At 34.5% G+C, this 18582-nt stretch overlaps 2 protein-coding genes across 6 annotated transcripts; both read right to left on the reverse strand.

The window, feature by feature from the left end:
* Nucleotides 1-732: 732 nt before the first annotated feature.
* On the reverse strand, nucleotides 733-12679 carry LOC122573581. 5 transcript variants are annotated; one of them, XM_043740145.1, is made up of 9 exons: nucleotides 5576-5710; nucleotides 4370-5192; nucleotides 3768-4279; nucleotides 2917-3033; nucleotides 1995-2112; nucleotides 1659-1920; nucleotides 1464-1580; nucleotides 971-1023; nucleotides 733-893 (listed from the first exon to the last, which is right to left on the reverse strand). In XM_043740145.1, exons 3-9 carry the CDS (start codon nucleotides 4023-4025, stop codon nucleotides 865-867), a joined length of 954 nt encoding a protein of 317 aa, XP_043596080.1. In that variant the 5' UTR covers nucleotides 4026-4279; nucleotides 4370-5192; nucleotides 5576-5710; the 3' UTR covers nucleotides 733-864. The 5 variants fall into 5 exon arrangements, 3 of the variants coding, with proteins under 3 accessions (XP_043596080.1, XP_043596079.1, XP_043596081.1); XM_043740144.1 differs by having other exon boundaries at nucleotides 774-1023; XR_006318779.1 differs by having other exon boundaries at nucleotides 844-868; nucleotides 933-1580.
* A 1605-nt stretch (nucleotides 12680-14284) lies between these two features.
* On the reverse strand, nucleotides 14285-18351 carry LOC122573584. Its single transcript, XM_043740154.1, has 6 exons — nucleotides 16265-18351; nucleotides 15722-15906; nucleotides 15144-15260; nucleotides 14964-15081; nucleotides 14446-14707; nucleotides 14285-14360 (listed from the first exon to the last, which is right to left on the reverse strand). Exons 2-6 carry the CDS (start codon nucleotides 15869-15871, stop codon nucleotides 14285-14287), a joined length of 723 nt encoding a protein of 240 aa, XP_043596089.1. The 5' UTR covers nucleotides 15872-15906; nucleotides 16265-18351.
* Nucleotides 18352-18582: the final 231 nt, after the last annotated feature.

Here is an 18582-nt window from a genome sequence, read left to right on the forward strand (position 1 = left end):
ACTAACACAAGAAATGGATATAAAAATGAAAGTACTTTGCGCTACGTGTATTAACCCCTTAATCTACAACTACGGGCATAGCCTGTAGCACGATGATCGGGCCAAATATAAATATTAGCGGAGGCGCCCTCTTAAAGTTATAAACATTTGTGGAATATTTGATAAGTAATTACAACCTGATACAATGATTGTGGTAGATGCAAGTACTACAAACAGTTTATTTATACAAAAATCACTAATACAAAATTAATAATCTGCAATGGTGTGATACAATTGGAAACATTCTGGTAGATGAAAGGGACTATTTCTTATTTCTTTCCAAAGCCAGGGCTCTGGTAATTGAACATCGTCAGGAGTACCATCAATAACTAATCGCATGCAATTTTTTCGAACAGAACGTATAATATCACTACTGTCACTTTCGGTAGAGGAATTTTTAGCACAATTCTGACTGCTCTTATCACGAAATCTTTTTCTTAAAAACATCTTGTGGGGATGCTTCTCTAGAATTTATGAAAATAAATTTCGATGTGCGAATGTGATCAAGAATAACTTGAAACTGATCACGATACGAAGAGATAATAAGAATATATCACGAGCCTTGTCTGTGCTATTTGTGGTGGAGAAAATTACAAACCGCGACCGTCGTACCAAGAGTGATGCCCGTAATATTTACGATTGACCCGATCATCGTAGGTTAAGGGGTTAAACAATATTTATGCATCACTTACATCGATTCGATAATTTCATCGTTTGAGTTCAGTACGAATTGTCCTTGCACAGTTAAAAGAAGTATATGTATCAATTGGGACAAAAGAAAAACACTGTCCTTGATAAGCACTCCAGAAATTTCCGACTGTGATGCTACCTGTTTTGAAGCACAGTAACTTCGACTGTTGCGAAACAGTACGAGATTACACCGAAAAGCTTACCTTTACCAATGAGACTGAGAAAGATGCCATTGACATACCGATGCAAATGCAAAGATAAACGGAATGACTGGTTTGAATAGTCTTCAGGTAACTGCATTGATGGCATCAAAACAGGACCAACAGGCCGTTGTCCATAAAAAGTTCAATAGTATACATACATATGTGATACACGGAAGTAAACGCATTAAAATCTCACAAAATTATTTAGACTATTCTTGATATTGTTTGAGAAAATTCAAGAACTAATTATTATGCTATAGCACAGTAAATTAAAAAATAAAAAAATAAATTAATGAAAAGAAGTCATCAGTAATCAAAGTGATATATCACAATATGCCGTTTGAATTATATATTTTTGTGAAACAAACGAAATTACTCGTTCCTATCAACATTGACATGAAACGGTAGGGCACTTCCTTTTTTCAAAAACATAGTTGTTGTTAATGTTTTTGGAGAAAAATAAGCTAAATAAATGAAATAAGCTAACAAGAGAATGGTGGCAAATAATGTTTTTCTAATTCCAGTACTGACTTTGTAGCATATTGGTGTTCTCGAATCGAATGAAGCACTCTCTCATAACTATTATCCTGCATGCCATTCTTTTCATTTTCGATAGATAAATCTGAAAGCGCATTCTTGAAACGATGCCTGTGAAGAAATTTATACCTGTTGCTGTTTCAAGTTAAACGAAAATTATTTGATCTAACTGATATTTCATTTTATTACCCAGCCACCGCTAACTGTCCACAGGCGTGTTGCACCACATATATGTAACTCGCATCACAGCCGACAAACAAAAAAAATGTTGATATAACCGTATATATCATATGAAAACTTATAAACATACGGTACTTCCGATCATCGATATAATAATAAGCTGGATAAATGTATATTAAATTTCGCGTTTCGTTATTCGGTGAAATTATGTCTAAAATATATGGCGATAGAGATAGTTGAATAAAACATATGGTACAGAAAACGCCAAGTCCTGTAATTCGATGGCAACGATGTATAAAATGAATCATAAAGGAAAGTACGAGTTTTCAATATAATTTATCCTACCGCAGTACAACCGAGAAAAAAAAGCTCCCCTTTTGGCGTACTCGACCATAATGTCAGATTCCTCAATCACTCTATCGGTTGACCAATCCTTCCAAATAGCGGTAAGCAGCATCTTGTACTGCAATTTGATCAGTATAATGCAACCAAAAGATATATATAAATACATGAAGAATACGATAAGTCGTATTTGTCGTCTTTTCTAATTCTGCTATTTTGATTCTTAAAACTATTATCAAGAGAGAGGGATGTTAAGTAAGTTTACTATTGCTGACATATTTGCATTCTAGATCTTTTTTTCATTTGGAAATTAATTATGTCAAACCAGTGGGATTATAAGTTAGACATGCTTAGAAATGTTACTGTTTGCAGTTATCATAAATAATCTAGAAAAACTACTAATATGGGAAAATATTAAAACAAAATTGAAATAGATGGAACTTTGCGGTTCAAAGTACAATTCCAAATGATCCTCAATTTCAAATAGGCATTTTGTTACAGTCCTGACCATTTAAAAGATACATTAGTAATATTAGTTATACAGACTTATTTTAATTACGTCAAACTATCTGTTTCTCGAGTCAATTTTGTCAGTCGGCAAACCATGTGCAAATAGCCCACGTTGCTGAAACACCGATCGCTAGTCAACAATGGGCACAAACGCTATCATAAGAACAGAACAAATATTATTCGATTCTTACGAAACATTGTGGATCAATATCCATTACTTTCAAAAGGCATATAATTTTGAATCTATCAGGTTTATTCCCATTTGTAAATATTTCATGCCAGATTATTTCTTTATAGCATCCAGTAACATAAGAATCAGATGATCAAAAATATCCACTTATCATATCTTCCATTGTCATTTTTATATAACACAAAAATAATAGAAAATGGAAAGTAATACGAGAAATTCCGTTACCTCCACCGCGTTCACAATATAATTCCCTTGCTTTAGCAATGCCCCAGCTATCGCATTAAAGAAACAAACCTGCTCTACTACGGTCTGTAGGCTATAGAAACACACGACGTTTGCCATCTACAATCAACGATAGAGTAATTTAATAAAAAAGGAATTCTCACATTAGTACATAATGCCATAATTACATCAAGCATTAAACAGATTTGGAGTTTTTTGAAATATTGCACAAAGATCACAATGTTCATGTGTGATTTCAAATATATAGGCTGTGGCGGTAAACATAGTACAATCGGCCAGACGGCGATTCGATGTGAAAAATGAGAATAAAAATCTGATATAACATTACTTTCCCTGAACCTCCGTTTTTGGGAAAATCGATGTTATAGACTTGACAAGTATACTTTATCTTGACTGAACAAGAGCAAATAATTGAATGAGGTTAAACTCGTATTTGAAAATAAATAAAAAATATACAATAAAATCTTTTCATAAATTGTTTCATTTCCTAACACAATGAATTCGAATATGTATGATGTACGTGTCTCAGACCAGTTCGTAATTAAACATTTTTAAACTTCATTTTCTTGTAAATTATACCTTAAACGATAAAAGTGTTCTTTCATATTTTTAACTTATTTTCACATGTATGACAATCTCCTGTTGATTATTAACCTATATCTAGTATGTAATTAGCCAAGTTGAAGTATCCTTCACAACTTTTCAAACTTCGCTTTCTCAGCGACGAAACGTGAAATGAAACAATTTTATTTTATATGCGGATTTTTTCACGTGGGAATACCACTTACGCGATTGTAATATGATTACCAGGTTGCCGATAAATGTTCTTGTACCTGCGTAACAAACGATAGCACAATGATGATGTATATAATCGATCGCATAACGAGTTTCGAAAATTTACTCTGATCAGGCCAAATTCCACCCACCATAGTACATATCTTCACTACTTTCATGTACTCGTTTACTACTGTGGCTTTGTCCATGGTGAGGAGAAAACTAATGTTAGGAGTGCAACTGACAATTGATGAGTGACAGTGAAATTTGTTGAGTGCCTGGTATTGGCCATTATACTGCCACTTTATTTCGACCATGTAATATTTACACGAAGAGTGCAGCTAAGTAATACGTACCTGCTATCATTACGATCGTTCTAACCAAAGTGGTGATCTAATATTTTATTCACCCTTGTTAATTCTATACCCTTAAAGTACCTTTGATAAAGTTATGCAAATAACTCGATCGAAATATTAGCTCGTCGTTATCGTGTGATCTTTACGTTGTGTCCACTTCCCTGCGTAGAAAACATCAAATATCTTCTCGAAAGAATCGATTGATTGACAAATTGCTAGTAACGAATAATTTAGGACATAGATATAGATATAATTTAAGAGATTATTTAATGGATATAATTTAAGACATAGGCTATTTTGAATACCTTGAATAAATTTGATATTAGAAAGCTTGATATAGAACTGTTGGGTGAAACAGACAGTATTCGCAACGGATAAGCGAAGTAGAAAGAGAAATGATTGTTGAAGATCGAACAGATCTGTGCGGACTTTTATCTGGTTATTATTCTCTTCATACTGTGAATAATCAAAATATATTTTGTCTCTGAGTAAGAAAGTGTCGTGTGTTTCGTGCACGATTAAGCTAACGCGCTTCGCCAGTTCTGGTCGTAAATTAATTTTTTGTGACGGTAATACTAAGCGTTCGTCGATATATGTTAATAATTCAAATTCATCTTATGATAAACAGCTATGCATCTTTTTCTATTACTAATATCACATTACTTGGTCTTGTTGAAAAATCCATAATTGACGTGAATTGTTTAAATAGGTCAAATCAGACGTAATGTTATAATGTAAACTAATATATGAAGTAAATACTTTTGCATACATTGTACGTTATGTAAAATATTTTAAAATTCCGTTATGCTATTACAACCGTTTCCAATTTTTATACGGCACTGATAATTTTGTACAAGAAATGATATTGTATATTGTTTTAGGTGAATGCATATTTTATCCCAAAACGACTTGCGTTTTCTTTATGACTTGATTCGAGGGACAATTCTACTTTCCATACACTGTAAAACAGCACACGCTAAATGTGTCATTATAAAAATATTTGATTAAATAATTTGAGTGTCATCATGTTCCAGCAGGTGTACTACATCATAGTTTCTTATTTCCATCTTTCTATATTCAATCTCTCTTTGAATGCAGTTCAGCCATATAAACACATCGAAATCTCAACTAAAAATGAAAAGAGACGCTTACTGTTACTAGCAAGATACAAATAACGACTACCTTTATTACAATACTTGTGACAGAAGGGAATTTATATGTAAAAGTCTGTAAGATTCTCTAAATGATTAGCTGACTTTTGCAGATCAAGAAGGTGACTCAAACCAAACATTTTCATATGTATCTTTAGAAGTAATATATACGCACTGCTTGTATAGATCTTAGACATTGTGCTTTTATTTTAAAATATTCCTTAATATTTCCAAAACAACGAAACACAATTATGCTCATAACTAATGCGAAAACATTAAAACTTGAAAACTTCAACTTATATGTGGTATAGGTTCCTGTTGTCTTATCACTCTGAAATTTAGCATAAATCATTTTCTCACCAAGCATCACCAAGTGGGTGTAAACCCAAAAAATAGTTAGTAGTTTAGAAATAAGGACCACTGTAATTATTTTCATATTTTATCCACTAATCTTTGTTCCGGAGTATTGTCTTCCATTGCCTCTGTCGGGGGTATTTTACGATTTACGTAGATTTTAATACGGTAAAGTATGAAACAGATGTTTTTATAATCTGAAAAACATACTGTAGTGTACATTTATTTAAAAAAAATATTCTTGAAATATTTCCACATTAATTTGTGGTTAAATAAAAGATTACTTACCTCTAAGAAGCTCTTCAAATTCAAGATAATTAATCCAGCAGCTGATAGAGTGGAAGGATTTAAGTAATTTCTTAGTGCTAATACAAACAACAGTTTCGTTTTATTATTAGAATTATACCATAACGCGTCATATCTGTAAACGGTGTTAAGTTAGTAAAAAAGGTTTCATATAAGATGATGATAATAAATGATTTACATCAGTTCATAATTTTAGCATCAATCACGCAACAGGAATAAAGGAACCTTACCTTAGGAAAGGAACCTTAATGGATCCACCTGTTATGTTATGTATGTTATTGTAATAAAATTTGATTTCCGGACAAAAACCAAAGTACTTTGGGCAAAGTATATTTCTCAGTATTTATAAGTTACTTACATCGATCCGGTAACTTCATCGTTCGCATTCTGTACGAATTGTCCTTGTACCGTTAATAGAAATATGTGTGTCAATTGAGATGAGAGAAATACAACGTCCTTGATAGACTCCGCAGAAATTTCCGATTGTGCTGCAACCTCTTTTGAAGCACAGTAATTACAATTACTGTCAAACTGTGTGAATTAGCACGTTGAAAAGCTCACCTTTACTAACGTGACGCTGAAAGTTGCCATTACCAAACCGATGCAAATGCAAAGATAAGTAGAATGAATGCTTTGAATAGTTTTCAGGTAACTGTTTTTGAACCATTAAAACAGAATTAAGTCGATTAGTCGTAAGATTATAATCGATAAAAGATTCAGTAATGCACATACAGGGTGACAGATTTTATTCTATAAATTCAAATTAATAGTACACTATGAATTGTATGAAAAAGTGGTTCAGATATAAAGTGAATTTTTTTGAGAGGGTGACAAATGAGGTGGGTAAGAATCTTTTTGTAGACGGGCGCGTAGTGGTCATAGGAAGGTGACATACATTTTTTTAAGTGGAATTGCATATTTTCTAACGCATCAATCGATGCAGCTCGTCATTCTCTACAAAATTGTATGAAGTTATTTATATCGAAAAATCACATTAGTTTAGAAGATATTTTAACTTTAATTTGTCGCATTTATCGTATGAAAGACAAAGACAACGTAAACGCAAAAATATCTAATCGCGTCTTTCATTGTCTTTCATACATTATATTTGATAAATTGAAGTTAAAATATTTGCAAACCCATATGCTTTTTCGGTATAAGTATGTCAATACAATTATCTAGAAAACAATAGGCTGCATTGTTTAATGCATTAAAGAATATACAATCCTATTTAACAAAACGGCTGTTATCTTTATATGAAGTTTACGTGTTCGTCTACAAAATATTCTTACACTAGGTTGTAACCTTCATAAAAAATGTTTACTTCTTATCTGAATAATCTTTTTATACAACACATAATGTACAAGTAATGTGCATTAATAGATTAAGTCCAGCCACCTTGTACATGATACACGCAAGTACATGCATTAAATTACTTTAAAAGTATTTAGGGTATTCTTGACATTATTTAAGAATTTTCAAGAATACATTAGCTAATTGTTACGCTACAGTACAGTAAAGTTCAATTAATGAAAATAAATCACTGCCACTGCTTATTAACAATTTAGAAGAAGTATATGGTGTTTGAGTTACATATTTCCGTAAAGAAAATTTTTTACGCCTAACTTTAAATGGTGATGCACCTTATTTTGTGAAAAAATAAGATTATTGAAAATACATTTGAAGAATAAAAAATAAGTTTAGAAATACTGGAAAAAGAATGTTTTGCCAGTTTCAGTACTGACTCTATAGCATGTTGGTGTTGTCGAATCGAACGAAGCACTCTTTCATGAATTTCATCCTGTATGACACTCGTTTCATGGACAACAGACAAATCAAAAATCGCATTCTTGAAACGATGTCTGCAAAAAGTTTATGTTTCTTGCAGTTCCCAACTAAAATTATTTAATCCAAGTAATATTTCTTTTTTTACCCAGCCACTGCTAATTGTCCACAGGCGTGTTGCACAATGCACATGTAACTTGTATCGCAACCAACATACATAATAATTCCTAAAATATATGTATACGCCATATGTAAATTTATAATTGTACGATACTTCCGGTCATCAATATAATAATAAACTGGATAAATGTATATTAAATCCCGCGTTTCGTTCATTGGTGGAATTATGTCCAAAACTAATGGCGTTAAAAATAATTCTAAGAAAACTAAGATACAGACAACATCAATTCCTGCAAAATAATTACAGCGATGCGTGAAGTGAATTATAAAATGAAAGCACATCGTTTCAATATAACGTCATAGCGTACGATTCGTCGTCTATCGAAACATACGCCGAAAATTCTCCGAGCGTACGATTTCTTTCGGACCCGACACCGCGAAATTCAACAATTTTCTGATTTAACCTGGGCGCTCCTATCTTTACGTACTGGTCCGCTCGCATCAGAGTTAATTCGCTACCGGTGTCTATCAGCGCGCTTAATTCGAAGTTTCCGATCTTAACCTCTTTGCCACGCTTCGACCCTAATAATCGCGACACACTACCAACCTCTTTAAGGGACTCACTCAGGTTGTCGCACATCGATGCGATGTGTCCGTACCCTCTACACTTAAAACACTTAGGTCCCTTCGACCTATTCGGACACTCTACACACACGTGTTCTTCGTCACCGCAATTGTAGAGCATCGCGTCTTCCTCACATCCCCAGATCGACTCGGCTTCCTGTTCTTCTCAGTTTTGGCCGGCTCCGCGATCGACTTTGCTCTACGACTCTTCTGCTCTTCGTACGTAATCAATCTCTTCCTCAGCTCTTTGATTGACATAGCGCCGTACAGTATAGACTTATTGTTATCGTCGTCTACTATCCCGTCTACTATGTATTCCACTTCTGCCTCCTCTTCTATATCCACATGGCTAGCTATTTCGAGCATGCGGCACATGTAAGCCAAACATGCTTCATCGCTTTTCTTTTTCGTTTCTCTAAGTCTCTGATGTACTTGCCGACTATTAACCTTTTTGAAGAATTCCTTGACTAGCCCTCTCTTCAGCTGATGCCAAGTCCTGGCATGGCACTCGAAGCTCGCGAATATTTTCGCTGATCCCTTCAGCAGCTTCCTCGCGTAGATCGTCTTTTGTCCATCCGACCACATGCACGTATCTGCGACTTCATCGAACGACTCGAATCACCGCTCGACATTTTCGCCTTTGTCGCCACTAAACGACTCTAATGCATCTTCAACGTCCTTGAAACTCAAAGTCGAACCAACACATGCCCTTCGATGATGTTCGTCACAGTCCTGGTACGCCCTTCGCGTACCTCTCTTGTATTCCTTTATGTTTTTTCTCTCTTCCTCGTCCTCACTTTCGTCGTCGCTTTCTTCTTCCGACGATGTATCGTTTCCATCCATGGCCGCTTGTAGCCGTGCGCGTAATTCGGCTTTTCTTCCCGTCGTTTTCAACCCCAAACTGGCGAGGCGCTCTTTCAACTCCTTCGTCTTCATTTTATCGAGGTTTTCGTCTTCACCTCGATCGCGCTCCGCTTTCTGCGCATTTCCTAAGTCTCGCTGGTCGGTTGACTCTTCACCGCCCGTCGATCCCTTAGGATACGATTGTCCAGCCCTACACGCTCGATTCAGCCTCGCGATCAACACTGACCTCGCACCAAATATAGGAAGGTTCATTCGTGCGAGCTTAGACCTCAGCTCCTCCAGCGTCGAACCCTCTTCACCGTTTCGTTTCCTGTCTTGTCCAATCCCGGCTCGAGCCCCCAAAAATGTAGTATCTTCAATGGAATATAATGTTATTATATCCTAATATTTGTAGTTTATTTACAATGAATGGATTGTACAAATATAGACAGAAAAACGATGGTGGTTTAATATAAACTAATCGCAATAACACGCTACGATCTAGACAACTCTCGACACAACGGATCCAACGTTCTCTCTCGCGTGGACCACACTCTCTCGACAACGTTAACAGCACTATATCGACAACGCAACTCGCACTCTCCCTGACCTCTCGATTCACCGTCTTCGACTTCTCAACTCAAACTCCCCTGCTCTCGCATGTCTTTTGTCTTCCACTTTTGTCTGACCACTCGCGGCCAAAGCCACGTAGACCTTTTCTATGAAACTATTCATTTGAAGGATCGACGACACGTTGATGGGCCCATCGGCGCCTCGGCTCTCGGGACATTGTTTATGGTTTAAAAACGCCTCGGCTCTCGCGACATTGTATGTGGTTTACCCGCTAACTCCTAGGCCTTATGTCCGCGATACTACATGTATCTCAATAAAAGTGGACTTATCAAATCTTTCCACGTGATTTTTACACAGAATGAGATAGAAATATAATAGAAAATGGAAAATGAAGCAAGAAATTTCTTTACCTCCGCAGCTTTGATAATGTACAGTCCTTCTTTCAACAATAGCCCGCTTAACGCAGTGAGAAAACAAATCTGGTTTAGTAGGACGCTCGTGTTAAAGAAATGCACGACGTTTGTGATCTGCAATCAACATTTGATTAATTTAACATATAAAGAATTTCGGATCAATATATAACGCTATTAAAAAGTTTAAAATGCTGTGACTTTATGATTTAGCGAAGTGTCGTATATTTTTACTTCGCTATTCCATAAATTTTCGCCGGCACTTGTTGGTAAACATTCGTTGATTAAAGGTCGGTCATTGTTCGTTTCCAGTAAAGTTATATTCCAAAGATTTTAGATGAAGAGCGAATTCAGATGCTCAGCACCTAATGTAATGTTGCCCTCAAACAATCAATAATACAGCCATGATATGTCAAGATTCTCAACGAAAATGTCATTTGTAATTGTAATTTTGATGCTTTTAGTTGAGAATTTTGAAATATTGATAATATGTATTGATAGTCTCAGGGTTCTCTGTACTTCGTAATACCCATGTTAAGCCAGTGGGACCACCCTAATAGTTGCTATCCACCAATAATCAGATTCTTTACCCCGATCATGGGTATATCACGCTACGGACGAACCTGGAGGGTGCGATGAAGCGGTGATCGCAGTATACTTTACTTTATTGAGTACAAGAAAACATTGTGTTTCTACTGATAGTATATCAGTCGCGCTTTGACAATTGTATTGCTAAGATGTGCTACACGAAGAGATTCCAATAGCGATGTGTTATGAGTGCGTGTGTTATTAGAATCAGAGGCTAATATAAGCCAGGTTGAGTAGGCTTGTCACTTGGCAAGTGTATTGCCGAAATGACATAAACTGAGAACTTTCAGCTTAGAATTACTTGAAGTGCAAACAAATGCAAGTATGTAAACAGCAAAAGGCAACGATAGTTAAAATTCAGCGAACCTAATGGAAATTGATAAACCGTCAAATAATAGTTCTTAATCAACACTAAACACGGAACGTAAAATTTCACTATTTATAAAAGGAATTACAAACGCCTCAAATGCAATAACAGATGAAGATAAATGGTTACCAGAAATACCAAAATTCTTTCAGTTTACTTCCAGAAATTACAAACGAACCTCTTAAAAAAGCTGCAACCTTAGAAGCTTAAAATGCTTCTAGAATCAATTGCTCAAGACAACTATACGCTAAAGCAGTTAAAAAACACACAAGTTAAAGCGCAAGCCAATGCTACTGATTGCTATAGCAAAATAGTGTTAGTCAAATGTCTGCTATGACACATTGTAAAAATTATTGGAGATAAAAAATGTGATAGTTAAAGATAGATAAACAAAAGCCACCTAGTCTGTCAGAATACAACCTACCCTTATATATATGTGTATATATATGGTTAAATATAGAAACTTCTGCCTTTATGGTCTTATATCTGCATCACGGAGTATAAGAAATTTAATCATGATTCATTACTGAGTTCGATTACTGTTAGCAAAATATCTCGACTAACAAATTGACTTGTTACGCGCAGTTACCTACGTCATCGATTACAAGGTCATAATAGATATACAAATCACAATATAATTGCTACTTTACGGATAAAAAGCTATACTGGACTTCTATCTGCCGCAAATACGCGACAGGCTAATTTTCAATGTCCAATACACGCGATCAGATGCTTTCCTACATATTTTCGTATGCAGGCTGAGTCACCTAAGAGTGGAAGATCTAAAATATCTTCGAAACTGTTAATCATATCGAGAAATGTTTCAAATAAAAGTTGAATGGTTCCGAGGGAGACATTAATTCATGTAATTAGTATTTTTGTAGGTGACATTTGAAGGTCTCTCTCAAGTTTTTGAATATGCGCTGCTCGAACTATTAGGAATGAGTTAGTTGCTAATTATCCATCTCGAGTAGTTACTCGTCGATCGTTAGCCGTCTGTCTTCTTTCGATTATCACTCGTCTGACACTCTTAGTCATTCGTCTTTCGTTAGTTAGCCTTCATCGTTATGTACCATTAGTCAACAGTATAATCTATTTGTTTGTTGAAATACACAGTTTTAATCTCCAACACGGAGTGGTCCTTTGAGCTAATTTTGTTAGTCGGCACAGCACATGCAAACGCCAACCGATTCCGAATGATCCATACAGGTCAATCACGGGGAATAAACAATCATAAAACAATAAAAATATGATTACTAATAAAATATGAATGTTATATTAATTAATGTAGCAGACAAAATACTGGTAAACCAAGACGGTTAGTATAGATTGTAGTTAGTTATAAATTGTTTTACGTACCTGCGTAACAAACGATAGTATCCTAATGAAGTATATAATCGTTCGCATGACGAGCTTCGAAAATTTACTCTAGTTAAGTCAAATTCCGATAATCATAGTGCATATCTTCACTACTTTTCATATAGTCGTCTACTACCGTGGCTTTGTCCATTGTAAGGAGAAAACTAATGACGTTAAGAGTACACGCTAGTATATAGGACTGACATTTAATGAATGAAAGTGAAATTTGTTAAGTGTCTAGGATCGGCCACTATACTTCTACTTCATTTAAGCTATGTAATATTTGCACGAAGAATGCGATTAAATACTCCATATCTGCTGCCATTGCGACCGTCATAAACCAAAGTGGTGGTTTAATCATTCATTCACCCCTGCTAAGTATGTACCCTTAGAATACCTTTCATGACGATGTACAAGTAGGCTATTGATCAAAATATTAGCTCGTTATTAATGTGCGTTCTTGTCGCTGTGTCTTTCCTCTGAAAAAACCATGTCAAATCATTAGCAAGTATGATTAATTTAAGATATAGCTTTAAAAAAAGGGTGGTTGGGTGTATAGACAGGTCTGCATAAAAGGATAGAGAGTAGTTAAATTTTAATTAACTCTTTCGCTGACACACGTCTCACATATGTGACGTTCTATTGCTTTCTACAGCCCCAGGCGTCACGCATATGTATGTGACGCATTCTAAGTGCAGCATAGATTGTCTGCTTGTCATTTTATATTATTATATACAAAAAATATATATCATATTACGCAACATATTGAAAATTTGGAACTTGGGCTGTGAACAGTAATTTTTTCCTTAAACAATGGTAACAAAAAGGTTAAAAATATCTATACGGATCTTGATCTCGTTATTTTCTTCATTAAGGTACGATTAAACGAAAAATATTTTGCCCCCATCTATCTTCTCCTTGAGAAAATACCCTGAGTTTCGTAAACGTTTAAGCTACCACGGATCAAATTCCAGGTTGAAATTTCGCATTAAATTAATGGGCGTTCGATAATATGCACGTGAACAGTTCACCTTCCTGTCACGATTAATAATTATATACCTTTTACTGCTATTAGTGATATCACATTACTTACACTTTAAAAAACAACCATAACTTATTGAATTGTTCAGGTAAGTTAAAATAATATTACAATTTACATTGAAATAGATCCCTGTGTATATATTGTACGCGTTACGTAAAACATGTTGAAATTTCATTAGTATCGCAATGAGATACGATTGTCATGACAATATTGATATTTGAAATGAATTTGAAAATTGATATACAAGTCATAAGATATTTAGTGCAAATATACATTTAATATATATTTAATAAGAGATTCATATGCAGAGTGAATAACGTATCTTAAACGTACAACAAATGTTAAATATGTTGTCACTGAACATTAGGGCTTGTTAATAATATAATGGATAACAGTTCACATATTTTTTTGACCTGTGCGAAATATACACTTGTACTAGACATCTTGTAATTTCTAAACATATTTTGAAATTCATGAGATTTCAAACTTCACACATATAATTGCAATTGTGAAATCTTATTAACAATGCTAATGAATTTTCCATGTACAAGTATATTCATAAGAAATGTCTACAAATGTTTGGGCGCTTTCTTCGCGGACTTATAGAAATTCTTAAGAGAGTAATTACATTGCATGCATTTCGATCTTCAGATGTTTCACTATGGTATTCCATGAGAATACGTATCCACTGTAACCAATCATATACATGTATAGCTTGAAAAATAAACTAGAAACGACATTTTTCTGTATAAACTTTCTTCATTGTGTTGATGTCTAAAATCACACGCTATTGGCCACATTTTTTAATATAAAAAGCGAATAATGTGCAATGTGTGCGCAAAACTTAAGGTATACTCACCCACTGATAGTCAGCAGGGCACAACCATGCTGTACGAGGTGAATTAAGCTGGTGTCACAGGCAATATAAACAGCTACAAGTACTGACACCGATGCTACCATATGCGCTAGTATAACATAATAATATCGTTCTTCGTCCACGAAGTAATAAGCTGGGTAGATAAATTCGCGGCTCCGTGATTCGTTCAAGGGCGCGACGATGTTCAGAATAGGTGATACAGCCGGAATGAGGACGAACATAACGGCAGTGACAAATGTGCTGACTAAATGCAAAAGGAATAAAATACAAAATAAAATAGCAATTATTTACGACAGACACACCTCATCAATTGATGTAAACTTGGGATTTGTTGTCAAGTAATTGCACTTCATTTCATATATTCGCATAAACATTTTTAGTGTTACGCGAGTATATCATACTATTATGGTTTGAAATGAATTTAGAGTAGTTTTGAATTAGTTTTTTTTTTCTTAATTAAGTTTGGTGCAATGTGAAAATTGGTTCATTTTCTTTGTCACCTTTGTATATAAAGGACAAGATCATTGCCTTCTGAGAGTACATGTCCAAAATCTCTAATTCCTTCTTTGGTCGTTCTATCAGACGTTCGACGACGATATCGCTTAAAAGTTCTTTCAACTACAATTTTAAAGATGCTTATAATCATCAAAGAGATTACAGAATGTCGATCTGTCTTTCACCTTCTTCTCGTTCAGAATGTAATTGTATTGCTTGAGAAGAGTTATTAATATTATATTCAAATGCGGCATTTGTTCTAACAGTATCTCCAAGCTGTAAAATGCTAATATCCGTGACATCTACAATATATAGAAAAAATATTTACGTTACATATTTATATATATATAATCTCTATATCCTATCATATCGAAAGATTCTATTATATAAAAGCGACACGTGAAAAACATGATATCATATTTCCCGTCTTTTGTAAAAGTTTAAATAAGAACTTTAAAATTCAACATGCTGTCAACCAATATCGCACTAAAGCTACTTTCGTATCTGAAAACCATTTTGCATATAGCTTTGTGATCTATGTATATATATTATATGTATTAAATACGCTGACACAGTCTAATTCTCAACCTCTGGAATACGTTTCATAGATACTGTATCTGTAACTAGTATAACACATTTTTATATTAATGCCGTTAATGATTATAAGCAAAATGGTTATGGCAAATAAAACTCGATTATTAGATATTTTTTATAAATGAGAAGCGTATAGGCTGGATATAATATTAATTAATGAAAACAATACCTGAGTTGCAAGACAGGTAATAGTCACAACCAATGTGACAAATCGTATTGTAATTTTCAGGAATTCTTCCTGATAAGGCCACACACCAACAAGCTGCCCGAAAAATTTGATGGCTTTAAGATATTGAAACTCGATCGTTTGCCAATCCATAGTCGTTCAACCAATAATCAGTATTGCATACGTCGCTAGAGATCGTGAGATATAAAATTCGTTAGATTAGACTAAAATTGAATCATACAACTTGATTACTGGCTAGAATTAGTAGCCTAAGCGATATTTATGCATTTATAGGAAATTTCAAGCAAAAATCTGCAAAATGTACATATAAGAAGATACTGAATAAGAGAGCAATAAGAGAATGTACATATAAGAAGATACTAGAATATGTAAAGTAATGAGAGTAAAATACTCGTTATAATATTTAATAAATGTAATAAAATCGATCAAGTACTCATCGTCAGTATCATGTTTATGAAAATGTAGATTCAAACGAATCTCTACAATTTAAGAGTTACACTAAATGAACAGAAATGCAACTAATACCCTCCACTGTCCAAACTGCAGTAATCGAGTAGGCCAAGTTCAAGCGTGTATATCCTCCATTACATCAATAACAATAGCAATTTTGTGATCGTTTTAAGATTGCACTCGCTTTTAGCGATCTGATTAATTTATGCCGGAAATGGAATTATTTTAGTGGGGAAAAAGATCTGCATTTTCTCATTCACTGTATCCATGCTATCGCTAATACTTCTACATAGTACATAGTACATAGTAAGTACATAAACGTTGAAGAGAATAATTTATATGTAATATGTTGGTAAGTGCGCCTATATAGGGAATATGAAAAATTAATGGTGGAGAGACAGCTACATTCCTTTTGGTATCGGCACCAAATTATAAGCTGGTATACCACAGGTGATGTTTCACATAAGGGATGAATCGTTTGATACAAACAATACCTATCAATCAATGTTTTCTTTTCCAATTTCTCGAGGCATAAATCATTTGATTACAAATTTTTCACGTGTGAAGTATAGAAAAATATCCTATAGAACAAACAAGTTGATTTTCATTTAAGTTTATGATATGTACTATATTCTGTTCAACGAGAAAAGTCAGCAGAGTTAAACAGAACGATCACGTACTAAGCATGTGACAGACACAAGAGACGCCAGTTATTGGCTGACGAATGTTCGACTTCTCGGGATTATGGCACGAGCGATGGCAGTGCCAAGTAAATACATTACGCAGTATGGACATGAACCTACGTTTGTTTCTAACATTCGAAAAAAAGATCGTACTTTGAACAAGGTATTTTCATTAATTTATCAAATACAATTTCGCAATCGATATGTCGAATAGTCCTAGATAAATGCTTTGTTGTTTTCGTATAAAAAGAACTTTCCATCGGTGTAATATTTTGGGTAACTTTTTTCTTTCCACTTTACCATATTCCATTTCTTTGCATATTACCGCCGCTCCATTCTAGTTTCCGAGAATATTCTAAGTGACCATTTGTTCCTCTGTTTTTCTATTGATCTATAAAGAATATAAGAATTAATTGAACATATCTCTGAATTACATAAAATACCTTCTTCATTGCTATCTTCATCACTGCTCTTTCCTCCTCTCTATCGTCAAATACTTTATGACAGTAGTTTTGAGTGTTCTTCGAACCGTTATGGAGTTTATTTCCGTGTTAGATTCGTTTCTTACTATTTCACCTATTTCCGAGGATGTAATTTTGGGTTCTTTGTTCATTATATTGACTATTCCTTCCTGTAAGGTCCTGAGGATGTCCGTTTCACGTGGCATTTGTCAGATCTTGTTTGCCATGAAATCATTCAATCACACCTCTCACGGGAAAACGACTTTTGTCGTTTTATTTACTAGTTCTTATGTAGTAATAACTATTATGTAGTAAGTACGGATACACGCACTTTCTATATTGAGATTTACTCAACAATTTCTGACATTTCATTTTAAACGATTAAACTAAGCAAACGAACAGCGTAACGTACGAACGTAATTTTGTAATTGCTAGCTAATGACAAAATCCGCAATTACCTAGTTGACAACCCAATAAATCGATTTTGATTGTAAGTACGACTTAGTTATAATTTCTATCGTTCCAGTAGCGCTGCTATCTTATTCTATACTGAACCGATAATGTCGGATGTGACGCCTAAATGGTGTGGCGGGCTATGTTAGTCTCCGCACCGTGGGACACTATTCTATTGCAAGCAGAACCTATTTTATCCTTAGTCAATGATTTACGAAGATTTATGATGGAGATTTAATAAAAAGAAAATGTACAAGTATAGCCCTGTAATCACGTGTAATGTGTAACTAGAGAGATATTTTTATCACAGATTTTTACTCCTGTTGACTTTACGACAGTCGTCTGCAGCTTTACCAACTATATTAGTTGGATTGAATTAATTGCTCCGCTCACCGCTGTAAATCGCAGAGGGCGTAAGAAACACTGAGTTTTTGCATGGTCAGTATTTCAAAACATGGAACACGAAGTCCCATAAGATACAAGATTTGTTCTGTATATGTATATATGCTCGTCTGCTATAGAATATATGTAAATCGATTCCGATTGTAATTATATCGATCATTGATTCAAATATAACTTATACCGTTCCAGTAACGCAAGTATTTTATTTTACCCTGAACCGATAATGTCGCATTAGACATTACAATAGTATTATATGAAGGTATACGGAAAGCTACGTAGCCTCCAAGCTATGCTTATTTACATTACAGGAAATATCTATGTTATTCTTAGTCACTGCGAAATCACAGACGAGATATTCTCGTCCGTAATCAGAGATATCGTTCTTAGCACAATT

The sequence above is a fragment of the Bombus pyrosoma genome, linkage group LG12 (assembly GCF_014825855.1).
Source record: "Bombus pyrosoma isolate SC7728 linkage group LG12, ASM1482585v1, whole genome shotgun sequence".
NCBI classification, from domain to species: domain Eukaryota; kingdom Metazoa; phylum Arthropoda; class Insecta; order Hymenoptera; family Apidae; genus Bombus; species Bombus pyrosoma.